Below are 12175 nucleotides of genomic sequence, written 5' to 3'. Positions count from 1 at the left end.
AACACAAACTCAGTTTGTAGTGCATGTCAAATCGATCACAATTTGACATAGGCTGCAAGAAGTACTTTTTTTGCACAGTATTCCAGTCAACATACGTCAGTGTATTGCCACTGCTGCTTGAGAATTTTATGAAATGTCATGAAGTCGCAATTACGCGACTCTGCAGAGCTCTGTTCTCCACTGGAGTCGAACAGTCGTCCGCCCTCTCCACTCTGAGGATGAGCGACGGGAACGGTGACAGGATGTCAGTCGCTATCAAAGTAGTGACAACCAAATAAACAACTTTGTTAGTTCATCAATTTTTTTCTTAAGGTGACAAACAGGGACGAACGCCTAGACGGCTGCGTTCCCATGGAAACCATGCTCATGTGGGTCCCAAGAATGACAGAGGGAACACAGTAGCTTGGAAAATAGAGCTATGGGGCACTGAATTTCATGAATTTACTGTGCATCAGACCACAAATGGAACAAAAATAGGCTATCTAGCACACTCTGTGTCTCGGTCCCCCTGCCTCACTGCTTGCTTCTAGGGGACTACGTCGCCAGCAGCTGTAGCAACTCAAATACAGTGCAAACACCAGCACCCGGAGTCTGACCCCTTAGGTTACACCCATCCGACTGATGGGTGTGACCTAATCTGTTTATTGTGTAAAAATACAAGGATAGACAGTCAGTCTGAAGGTTATTAAACTGTGTATTCATCATATGGAGGCTTTTCTTCATTGTGACACCATGGAAGGAGAAATATACTTCCATTTTAAAGTCATGCAAGCAGTTTCATCAATACCATCATATTCTATTTAAATTTCCAAAGAAGCAGAAGCGTCTGTTAAATATACTGACACCTGTAAAAGAGTGTTAAGTAAATGCGGCACCTTTTGTTTTCAGAGCTCCTTTGGTGGGGTCTCCGCCCTCAATGGTCTGTCCATCTCCGGTCAGACGCTCGTTCAGCGAGTCAATTTCCCGGCGTACTGTAATGTTCACACAGTGATAGGGCGTCAGTTAGCAAACACTGCGCTGTTCTGAAACCATCTGGTTAGTTAATCAACACTTGAAGATCAATACAGTGTGTGCCCAGGATATCTAAACGCAATCTAAGTACATTTGCCTGACGCTTTCGGTCAGTTACTCACATTCAATGTTTTCGATGTAGAGATTTTCAAACTCGCGCTCAATCTGGCCAAAAAGGTCAAGAAGATTGTTCCGTAAGGAGAGGGGCAGCTTTGAGTCCTGGACAGACAGACAAGAAAAGAACAAGGCTTTAATAAACTTGATGGTTATCTGACATACAGGCCTACAGAATTAGTGCTCATACTGTCATGGGAGCAGGAGTCACCACTTGTATCCCCTTCACATCCCATTCGAGGGTGCGTTTCGCTTTTTCTTATTCTGTGATATAGACAGCATGTTGTTGTTGTTGTTGTGTGGGGCTGGGTGAATAATCTAATTTCATTTTCCATTACGATGTTGACGTCCAACCATTATGAAAACAAGATAAGCAAGATAAAACCATAATTGGGCTGCATTCAATTTCCCAATGATGCTCTATTTTTTTCTTGTGTCTTTATCTCCTGCGCTCCCCTTTCCTTTACAGTGGTGCGCTTTGACCCAGACGTTTAGTTCCCCTCAAGCCAAGAGGATTATTTATCATTAGTATCATTTTATCTATTTAAATGTTTATAGATATACATTTACATTGTATAGGTTTTTCAAGAAAATCCACTTTTTTTCCAATGTCAGTGAGAGTAATCGTGTTAAGTAATCATGATCTCAATACTGGCCAAAATAATAGTTCACAAATAAGTGTTCAAACATTAAAACATCAAAGCAAGAAAATGCTTCTGACAGGCACCGATACAATTGTACCACAAAGTATCTCATGTATTACCACTATTCACAGAGACGGTTGGCTGACTCAAAACACACACCACTTAAAGTAATCGAAAACAAACCCATAGAAATCTAAAGTCAAACACAGCCTGAATGTTTACCTGATTTAAATCAGCCATCACAGGTGTAAAAACTCAGCCACATTTAGGGCTACATAACTACAACCTCAGCTCCAAACAACTTCAAAATAGCCGGGATTCAGCCACTCAAACTCATTTCAACTGACATACCTCCATGGTGAACTCCAAGAAGTACCCAGTTACCAGGTGATCACCAGTTTACACCAGACGAGCATGAAAAGAGACGTGAAAAAGCTGACGTGAAAACAAAGGATTCAAGAGGCTGCGTTTGACAGCTCGTCTCGAGAGCTGCTGCTATCTCTAGCCATCTGAAAGACGAGGAAAACCAAATACTGAACTGTCACTCCTTCTGCCGGCACGTGTTCAAAACCCACCGCTTGTCCCGGTGACGTTAACAGCCTGACCATTCTGTCTGCACCACATGTCAACACACTTTGTAAAAGGGTCAATTAGCAAACAACAGGCAGCCCTTATGAATTCAAAGCTGCTTAGTTCAGACCCTAAAACCTGCACCGTACTTTGGCTAAGAATGACAGCATTGAAAGTGTTATATATAGGTTTATAAAGCTGTCTGTGCGTGTGGAACTTGTGCGTGGGGGGTAGACTAGGTATATATATGGAGCCAGCATGTCTTGGCAATACATAAAAAGGCCCGGTGAAAAGACTAATCAGACCTGGACATGCAGCCCATATTAAAACTTGATGAGACAACAGGCCAGTGCAAGCTGAGCCCTAGTTTTACTGGCTAATAATTCAAGGGCTTTGTTAAGCAGAGAAAGTAAATGCTAAAGGACTCCCATGGACACAACTAGAGCTGGGCAACACTGACAAAATAAAGCATTACTACATTTCACACTTAATACTTAGACACAGACAATGTTTAGTCTTTCATTCTACCACTTCGATGTCCCATGACAGAAAAACATACATTTGAAAACACACTTCGCAGAGAGATGACTCTAGATAGAGTACAGCCAACTTCCCAAAGTTAACAACCAGGATGTTCTTAATCAAACAGAAACAGCTTTTATTATCTCAGTAGCAACAAGGCTTGATAGTGTGCTACAACTTGTCTGCATCAGGAATTGCCTGCTCATTTAAAGGCTTACAGTCTTCCCTTACTGGAAAATAACAAATCGATCGAAGCTCTATTTTAAATAACATGTTTGCCGATAGTTAATCACTAACATGATGGCACGTCACAGTACATCCCTTTGTTTTAAGAGAAATCAGTAACCGGCATGCACATCCACACCTGGCAGTTCATTAACGTTTAGAGAATGTAAAATCTACACAACATTACCACTTTGACTGAAGCAAGTCTATTCCAAAGTAAAATCATTTTGCCACCCAAAAACAACTAACCCCTGGGGGAACGTTAGCATGTGTTGCTTGTTGCAACACCAGGCAGGTACAAAATTAAAGCAATGCTGCTCAACCGGCTGGTACTGTACTCTCATGACTGACAAAACACAGCCTCACACCACAACAAAGTGACAATCAAAATACTAATTAACAGAATCATTTTCTGGTATGTGTTTTTTGAGCAGATCCACAAGAAACTCTGCAGGCCATGCCATGACAAGATACGTTATCACATGTCATATAAGCTGAATGTCTGCAGCTGCCAGAGAGCGCTTGTGTGTGAGAGAGAAAAGCATGGATGTGTGTGCATGTGCCTCACCTGTCCCTCCAGCATGTCTCCTCTTTGGATGCCCAGGGGCCTCTCCTCTGTGCTGTTGGTGCGCCGGATGGACAAACTGTGAGCCTTGCGCTTCTGCTTGGGGTGACGGGCAGCCGAAGCAGAGCCGCTGCTGCTTCCGCCCTCCACAGGCATCCCTCCTACCGCTTGGGTGGCCCTGCCCCCCTGCTCACCTCTTACCTGAGAAGCAGGTAAACAAAGGCCAGGCTGCTAGTTGGCTGGTGGATGGTTGGGTCTGTTATCACCACCTGTCTGCAGATAAAAGGGAAGTTATGTTCAGGTTCACAGCCACTGCAGGAACTGCTAAAGGTGTGGGGAACCTTCCCTGCATAGATCCAGACTAATACAGATAGAGTTCAGTTCAGATGCGTATTAGTCTCTCTCAGATTCCTGTTGCTATGAAGCAACATAATTACAAACTCCATTCAAAAGTCCAGTAATTTAATGCTGGTTTGCTTATCAGCAAGCAGTATACTGTGTAGAACTGAGACATTTTACCACTACAATTGGTAAATGCTTGATGCAATAATCAACCAAGCAATTAAATCCTCTTTTAGGGGTAACTGCCTTTATTGACTAACGCCCACTGTTGTTGGAAGACGGCTACATTTTTCTTTTTCTTTTAAAAACAACAATTTGTCGAACAAATTAGCATTCCTTAACTCGTTAGTCACCGAACTACTAGACCACAAAGCCTGGCAGACCTAAAGTCATCTTCTGTAATCAACCTGCATTTGCCCACAGGGTTTGTGACATTAAATTCATAGTATTTTGATGAAGTTCATCGTGGTACAAGCATGCTAAGAGGAAGACACGTTTTTAAGGAATAAAATGTATAAAAATATATATAAAAATAAAGTAAAAAAATATATCAAAATAAATATATAGATAAGACCCTTCTTAATCTGGGGTAAGTGAAAATAAGTTCAAGTATAATAGTGTGCCTTCACTTTCCTTGTTTAGCATCAGTAAAAAGGTTTTTTATATAAACATTAAACTCTTCTGTGAAGACATTAAAGTTTGGACGGGACTTGGAAAATTAGAATCATGAGGTTTATTATGAAGCAAACCTCATTTGTCCTCATGTTCAGATTTTGAATGAATATCCTTGGGTCTAACTGTTATGTATTAAGTTTTGTTTTAGACAAAGTTTTCCATGCCCCTCCAAAAAAACGATGACAACGGGCAAATACAGAATAAATGTAAAATTGTTTCAGGCTCATCTCCACAAACAGTGCACATTTCATCCACGTCAGGAAACAAAAGCATTTGCACAAAAAAACGGCAACATTTGAACGCACTTTGTGCCTGAAAAGGAGCGGGAAGAAGAAAAAATCTTATGTATCCCCCGCCCCTTTTTCTCATCAAGTGTATTAAACAGAATGTGTGTTGTCACTTCCTGAATTTATGCAAGTAAATGTAAATAAACAAAAACACGAACAACAAAAACAACACCTTACATAATGTTTAGGTAGCTGATCCACTTGAAGTAACTGAAAATTATTATTATATGTACAAAACTGTGGCTACTGAGGATGCTGAGAGACTAGTAACTTTTGAAAACCACTAGCCACAGTGAGCAACAAAGTTAGTGTCATTCCCTGCTTATTATATTAATTTTTAACGTATCAAATATATAATTGTCTATAAATAAAATGTATTACTTATATGTTCAGATCAAATACATACTATAATAAGTGTAGGATAATGTATATAATATAGTATAGTATAGACAATAACTATAATAATCCCCTAAAAATAAATACAAAAAACAGATAAAAGAATAAATAACAAACTAAATAAATAAACAATTAACACCCCCTGATCATCAAACACCCTCATCCCTGTAATTTGAGGCTAACAGGAGGGTTAAGTGTATTTATTATGCCCAATAACTGCCCAGAGCAAATCAAAAAGATAAATGACTCATGCAAAATTAATATAAGACGTTGCTTTCATGGCTTGTGTCCTTTTACCGAAGTTATTCTGGTAAACACGAAACAACAAAGACACTCACCACCATCTGTCACTTCCTCAATTCATACTTAGCTCCGGGCTAGCTCGGGCTAAGTGCCACATTTCACCTTCATTGCGGCATTTATCCACCACACTGCGGCTAAACCCCAGCACAGACGGGCTAACTCGATATGAAATGAGGTAAAGTAAGCGTTCAACCTGTCAATGTGTCATTTTCAACATGTCTGACTTTGCTAGTGGCTGCCAATGACGCGTTATATTTCGACAATTTTGTATCCAAATTTTGACACATCACATACTCTGCTGGTGACTTCCGTATCACGTGGTTTGTGTTTGCACTGTGTGAGCCAATGGGCTGCCGCGCCGAGACTGAGGCGTCCAATGAGAACCCGTGACCTCAGGAGCGGTGAGTGGAAGCTAGGTGGCTCGACCACAGCGTCGGCTCTAAAATAACCAGCAAACCGAGACACGTTACAAGACGAGGGTTATCTGCGTTGCTTTGTAAGTAAGTTTACGTGTTAAAGGCTTCTCTTCTGGTTGTGTGTGTAGCAGACAATGCATACTTATGTCCAGTTGTCAGGCCTGGGTGGTTCGGGCTGTGCAGTGGTCTGATGGCGTGTTGACAATCAGTGTGGAGAGGAAAACACGGGGTGGAGTCTGCTGGATCGGGACCATAAGAGCCACTGTGTGCTCTCATGTGACTGTGCTGTGTGCTGGTGTGGAGCCACACTTTAGGATGAATTATGCACACAATGAAGGGATGGGATTACATTTCACTGGGATTTCATAAGACAAATACAACAGATTATGTTTGCTGTCATAACATATTATAATAAAAGTAAAAGGGGACATTTTACCAGATCAAGTACGTTTAACTTTTTACAAATAAAGTATGCTTTGAACATTGTTTCGTAAGTAATTTAACATCTTGCTGATAATAACACGTACATACTTTTACGTACAGTATGTAACAGGTTTTTCTCAACGCATGACTTTTTCTTGTACAAACCCCAGTTCCAGTGTTGGGATGTTGTGTAAAACGTAAATAAAAACAGAATACAATGATTTGCAAATCCTTTTCAACTTGTATTCAATTGAATATAGGACGAAGACAAGATGTTTAATGTTCAAACTAATCCATTTCATTTAATTTTGCAAATATTCACTCATTTTGACCTTGATGCCTGCAACACGTTCCAAAACAGCTGGGACAGGAGCATGTTTACCACTGTGTTGCATCACCTTTCCTTTAACAACACTCAATAAGCCTTTGGGAACTCAGGACACTAACTGTTGGAATTTTTATCCATTCTCGTTGGTACCACTTCCGTTTCTCACCAATCTGGGGTCCCTGTTGGTGTATTTTGCGCTTCATAAAGCTCCACACATTTTCAAAGGGAGACAGGTCTTGACTGCAGACAGGCCAGTCCAGTACCCACTGGACCCACGCTGTTGCAACAGGTGCAGACTGTAGCTTAGTATTGTCTGGCTGAAATAAGCAGGGACTTCCCTGAAAAAGACGTTGCTTGGATGGCAGCTTTTGTTGTTTTAAAACCTGTTTGTACCTTTTACCATTAATGGTGCCTTCAGAGATGTGCAAGTTACCCATGATGCCATGGGCACTTACACATCCCCATATCATCACAGATGCTGGCTTTTGAACTTTGCGCTGATAACAATCTGGATGGTCCTTTTCCCCTTTGGCCCAGAGGACACGACGTCCATGATTTCCAAAAACAGTTTGAAATGTGGTCTCATCAGAACACAGCACACTTTTCCAATTTGTTTCAGTCCATCTCAGATGAGTTTGAGCCCAGAGAAGCTGGGGGTGTTTTGGATATATGACTTTCACTTTGCATGGTAGAGTCTTAACTTTTACTTGTAGATGTAGCGACAAACAGTGTTTACTGACGTGTTCCTGAGCCCACGTGTTAATATCCTACACAGAATGATGTTTTTTTTAATGCAGTGCCGCCTGGGGGATCAAAGGGCACAGGGAATCAATGTTAACATAGACTTTCTAATTGGGTCCCCAGGCATTATCAGCACCGTATCTTCCGATCCTGACAGAGTAAACTCCTCTCCGGTTCTTACCCACACCCAAACCTTCAGCCCTTGTGATTGGTTTTCTGTTTTGGTCAGGCGATGGTGCGGGCTGTGTGGGCGGTGCTCCGGAGGGTGTCCTCTGTGGGAGCAGCTGTGCTGAAATCAAACGTACCTGGCGCTGGCAGAGTCACCGCACCGCGTCTCGGATCTACCTACGCACCGATCACATCCTGCCGCAGAGCTATATCGAGGTAAGCGAGGGCCCTGGAGGTCACCGAAGCAGCTTCGACCCACGGTTTGAGTTTAGAGACCGCAAAGCCGGAGATAATGAGCCTTAGAAACGGCGTGTGTGTGTCTACGGAAGCCCGTGTCGTTGGTCCGGGCAATGTCACAGAAAGTAGAGCAGAATGAAAAACTACAAAGCGCTTCATGCAGTTTGTTTACTTTGTGGCCAAGGTCATAAATAAAAGAAAGCTTTGGCATCAACTGCGACCAAAAACTGATATTTACTGACGAGCACTGTAGTCCAAAAAAATGTTTTCATTGTTACTTGTTTTGTTCCTTCATTAAGCAAATATCAGCTCCTCAAATGGGACTATTTGCTCCTCATTGTATTTAATATGTAGTGCATTTATATCTTTGGGGTTTGGACTTATGTTCAGACAAAACCAGGAAGTCCAAGACCTCCCCTTAGACATGTGCGCATATTGCATATTATTTTATTGTAATATTATTTGTAGTGACGGACCGATATTTAGGATTTTTAGGTGTATCGGTGCAGGCTGCTGCGTTCACCGATAGTTTTTTCCGTCATTTTTTACAGACAGGCATCCACAGGCATCTCTGTGTTTCTGGAGACGCCTTTTTTAAGTTCAATAAATGTTCTTTTTTTAAATTGAGACTTCATCAATGTGTCACTTTTATGATGTAAATTGAGGGAGCAAAAGTGGTATCCGCTCCTAAAATCGGCAGTCCGTATCGGTCATTTGCTAAGGCTGATAGGGGGGGGGGCATCAGCATCGGCCCTAACAAATCCATATCTGTCAATCCGTAATTATTTGTAATTGTGTTGATAAAAGAGTATTCAAAAATTTTAAATAGATACAGACCTTATTTAAAACTGAAAGAAATATGTCCAGTGGAGGCACAACATACGTATGTACACATGTATTTAATGTGGGGGCGTCACAGTGGTGTGGTGGTCAGCACTGTCACAACAAGGGGGTTCCTGGTTCGAATCTCGGCTGGGGCACTTCCGCATTTTCTCCGGGTTCTCCGGTTTCCTCCCGCAGTCCAAAGACATGAACGTGTTCGGTTCATTGATGACTCTAAAATTGCCCGTAGGTGTGAATGGTTGTCTGTCTCTGTTCGTCTCTATGTGCCCTGGCGTCCTGTCCAGGGTGTACCCCGCCTCACGCCCGATGTTAGCTGGGATCGGCTCCAGCCCCCCCGTGACCCCCACAGGGACAAGCGGTTGAAGATGAATGAATGAATAAATACACAACCTACTGCAGTGTGAAAGCTTATTCTTAAACTCTTGTTGTAAAAAAACTCAAATACCACCGTCTGTGTTCCGCCCTGTGCCCTGCAGTGAGGCGAGACACCTACAGTCTGCCGTCAGAATGCCCGAGATAACCACGGATCACCTGGACGACAAGCAGGTGCAGCTGCTGTCCGAGATGTGCATCCTCATCGACGACAACGACTGCAAGACCGGAGCGGACACCAAGAAAAACTGCCACCTCAACTCCAACATCGACAAAGGTACCTCAGGTTTACAGCCCCGCGCCTGTCTTGCCTCTCGTACGTATCTCTTATTTCAGATTTGCGCTTATGGGTAAAATCTTTGTTTTTTCCAGGTTTATTACACAGAGCGTTCAGCGTGTTCATTTTCAACAGTGAAGACAAGCTGCTTTTACAACAGAGGTCTGACGCCAAAATCACTTTTCCAGGTTAGCGACACATCATTAAAACCTCCAGTTTGACCACCATCCAACGTACTCCTGTGATCCGTTGGGATACACATGTAGCTTAACAAGAGAACTAAACTGTGTGTGTGCATGTGTGTGCGTGCAGGCTGTTTCACAAACACATGCTGCAGTCACCCATTGCACACAGACAGTGAGATGGAGGAGAAGGAAGCGATCGGAGTGAGGAGAGCTGCTCAGAGGAGACTCAAAGCTGAACTGGGTATCCCCATGGAGCAGGTATACTGCGGATGTCTGGCTCCTTCATTTAATGGAGGCGGGTTATTGAGGATCTCAGAGACTCTTTCCTTGCGCCTGATCTCCTCTTCCTTACCGTTGTTCCCCAGGTGACACCAGATGAAATGACATACCTGACAAGGATCCACTACAAGGCCCAGTCAGACGGAGTGTGGGGGGAACATGAGATCGACTACATCCTCTTCATGCAGAAGGTAGCGCCGTAGTGTCTGTTGGACTTAGGCACTGGTCAGACTTGGTATTAAAGGGAAATTCAGGCATAAAATCATCCCGGGCTCTTTTTCAGCAAATAAAGCCATCGAGACAATAGTTTTTTTTGTAACAACTATTAACGGAGAAATACTGGAGAGTCGCAAACAGTCGAATGCGGCTAACACTGATTAGCTCGGGGTAGCATGATGAAGGCTTCTTTAACCACGAATACTGCTCATGGTAACACCAAACCTCGGCAGGAGCGTGAGAAGAGTCCTTACACATAAAAAAAGCACCAATGAGCTCCTTCCTTTTGGATTGCAATTGGTAATCCACTTGAATGGACTTTACTATGAGAGGAGCTGGTACAGGGGCCAGTTGGTAAGTCTTTCAAAACACTCTTTTAATAAACTCCAGGTTCACTAACTACGTTGTTGCTGCTTCAATTAACGTGTAATGACTCTTCTCACGCTACTGCAGAGGTTTGGTGTTATTTTGAGCAGTATTAGTGGTTAAAAAGCTGTTTTAATGCCTTCACCGTGCTGCCCCGAGGTCATCAGTGTCTGGCTGTTAGCGACTGTTTATCTCTGTTAATAGTTGTTGGACACAAAAGAATTGTCTCGATGGCTTATTTGATGAGTGTATTTGCCGAAAAATACCTTGGGATGATTTTACGCTGGAATTCCGATCACAAGTGCACAGCTCTAAGTACAGGTGTGAAAGCTCTGTGTGTTTGGGCCATTTATAAGCATTTCTCATGCCACCGAAACCACTGTGGGTGAATCTTGTGTGTGAGATGTTATTATCATACTCTCTGTGGTGTCAGTGTTTTCGTTCTGGCGCTCTGCACACATCCGACACCCACCCACGTGCTCGTATTTCCTGCTCTCTGGAGCTCATTGCATTCATTGCGCACCATTGTCCGGAGAACTCGACGGTGTCAGCGGCACGGAGGTAGACATAACTTTATATTTTCAGGTTCGTTAAACGTACCAGAAAATCCAAACATACTACACACACCGCAGATGGTCGGAGAAAAGTACCACCTCACCATCAGATCACCAAAGATGCATGCTAATGCCAGGTCTGAACAGGGCCTTAGAGTTAAGTTGAGTCTGAAAAAGAAATACCTGTCAATCTTTAAAAAGCTCTTTAACCTTCCTCTCAAGTTGCTACTTTATTGCCCATCTTGTACCAGAAATTACATCTCCTTGCATTGAAAATCTAAACTTATTTTGGTTTACATCATGCAAATACCATCTTATGATGTGGATGTTGGATGTTTGACAATAACATCTTTTTATTGTCTCTTGGAAGGACGTGGAGTTGAGTCCAGACCCCAATGAAATTAAAAGCCACTGCTACGTGAGCAAGGAGGAGCTGAAGGAGATGTTGCAGAAGGCCAAGCGGAAAGAAGTGGAGATCACACCGTGGTTCAGCCTCATCGCAGAGACCTTCCTCTTCCAGTGGTGGGACAACCTGCAGAACCTCAAACAGTTCATGGACCACAACAACATCCACCGCATGTAACCAAACCCAGGACGGGCCTCTGCCTTCAGTCATTTCAAACCTGTGGTCGTAGTAGTACTTGACTGACATACAAACAACAAGCTGAGGTGCTAGGAGACTGAGAAATAAGTATCACTGGCTGCTTTTGCCAAGGTAGGACTTAGGACGTAGGACTTCTACACCAAAAGAGGTGGAGAATATTTAAGTGTTGCTACACAGAAGAGGTGATGTGGTTCGAAGGAGCATTCATCAAAGCATAAGAGGTGATACAAGTAGGACTGCTAGGGTGACTCTTAGTCTAAAGTGTTTAGAGCACGCATACTCATGTTATAAGAAAGAGAAATGCAATCGTACAAGTGACAGCTCCATGAGGAGAATAGCCTATTTTTGTATAAAAACTTAAAAGTGCCTGAGTACAGGTCATTAGGTTGAGATGAGTAGTGTCTCCAAGTACTGATGTGATGTCACAACAACTACTGTCACTTCTGTATATTGTCCACAATGATATCAGTGAAGAAGCTGTGTCTTTGCACTCTTTTACACAATAAAGTGTT

The 12175-nt window shown here is 42.7% G+C and overlaps 2 protein-coding genes across 4 annotated transcripts in view; one reads left to right on the top strand and one right to left on the bottom strand.

Moving 5' to 3' along the window:
• LOC310963409 (WD repeat-containing protein 37-like) overlaps nt 1-6271 on the bottom strand; it is a 27005-nt gene extending 20734 nt beyond the window's left edge. For 2 of the 3 annotated variants that reach the window (XM_083936245.1, XM_083936247.1), the window contains exons 1-4: nt 5690-5898; nt 3655-3924; nt 1134-1230; nt 876-971 (exon numbers count right to left, since the gene is read on the bottom strand). In XM_083936245.1, the coding sequence (XP_083792371.1) occupies nt 876-971; nt 1134-1230; nt 3655-3807 (346 nt within the window). In that variant the 5' untranslated portion in view covers nt 3808-3924; nt 5690-5898. Of the gene's footprint in view, nt 1-875; nt 972-1133; nt 1231-3654; nt 3925-5689; nt 5899-6212 lie in introns of those variants that run through there. The other variant, XM_083936246.1, reaches the window with a different exon arrangement.
• idi1 (isopentenyl-diphosphate delta isomerase 1) lies at nt 6043-12175 on the top strand. Its single transcript, XM_083936248.1, has 7 exons — nt 6043-6150; nt 7792-7946; nt 9287-9459; nt 9555-9647; nt 9772-9902; nt 10010-10114; nt 11430-12175. Exons 2-7 carry the CDS (start codon nt 7795-7797, stop codon nt 11640-11642), a joined length of 867 nt encoding a protein of 288 aa, XP_083792374.1. The 5' UTR covers nt 6043-6150; nt 7792-7794; the 3' UTR covers nt 11643-12175.

The sequence above is a fragment of the Echiichthys vipera genome (assembly GCF_963691815.1).
Source record: "Echiichthys vipera genome assembly, chromosome: 21".
Classification (NCBI taxonomy): domain Eukaryota; kingdom Metazoa; phylum Chordata; class Actinopteri; order Perciformes; family Trachinidae; genus Echiichthys; species Echiichthys vipera.
The sequence above is the reverse complement of the archived record's forward strand: the minus strand, read 5'-3'. Positions and strand labels throughout refer to the sequence as shown.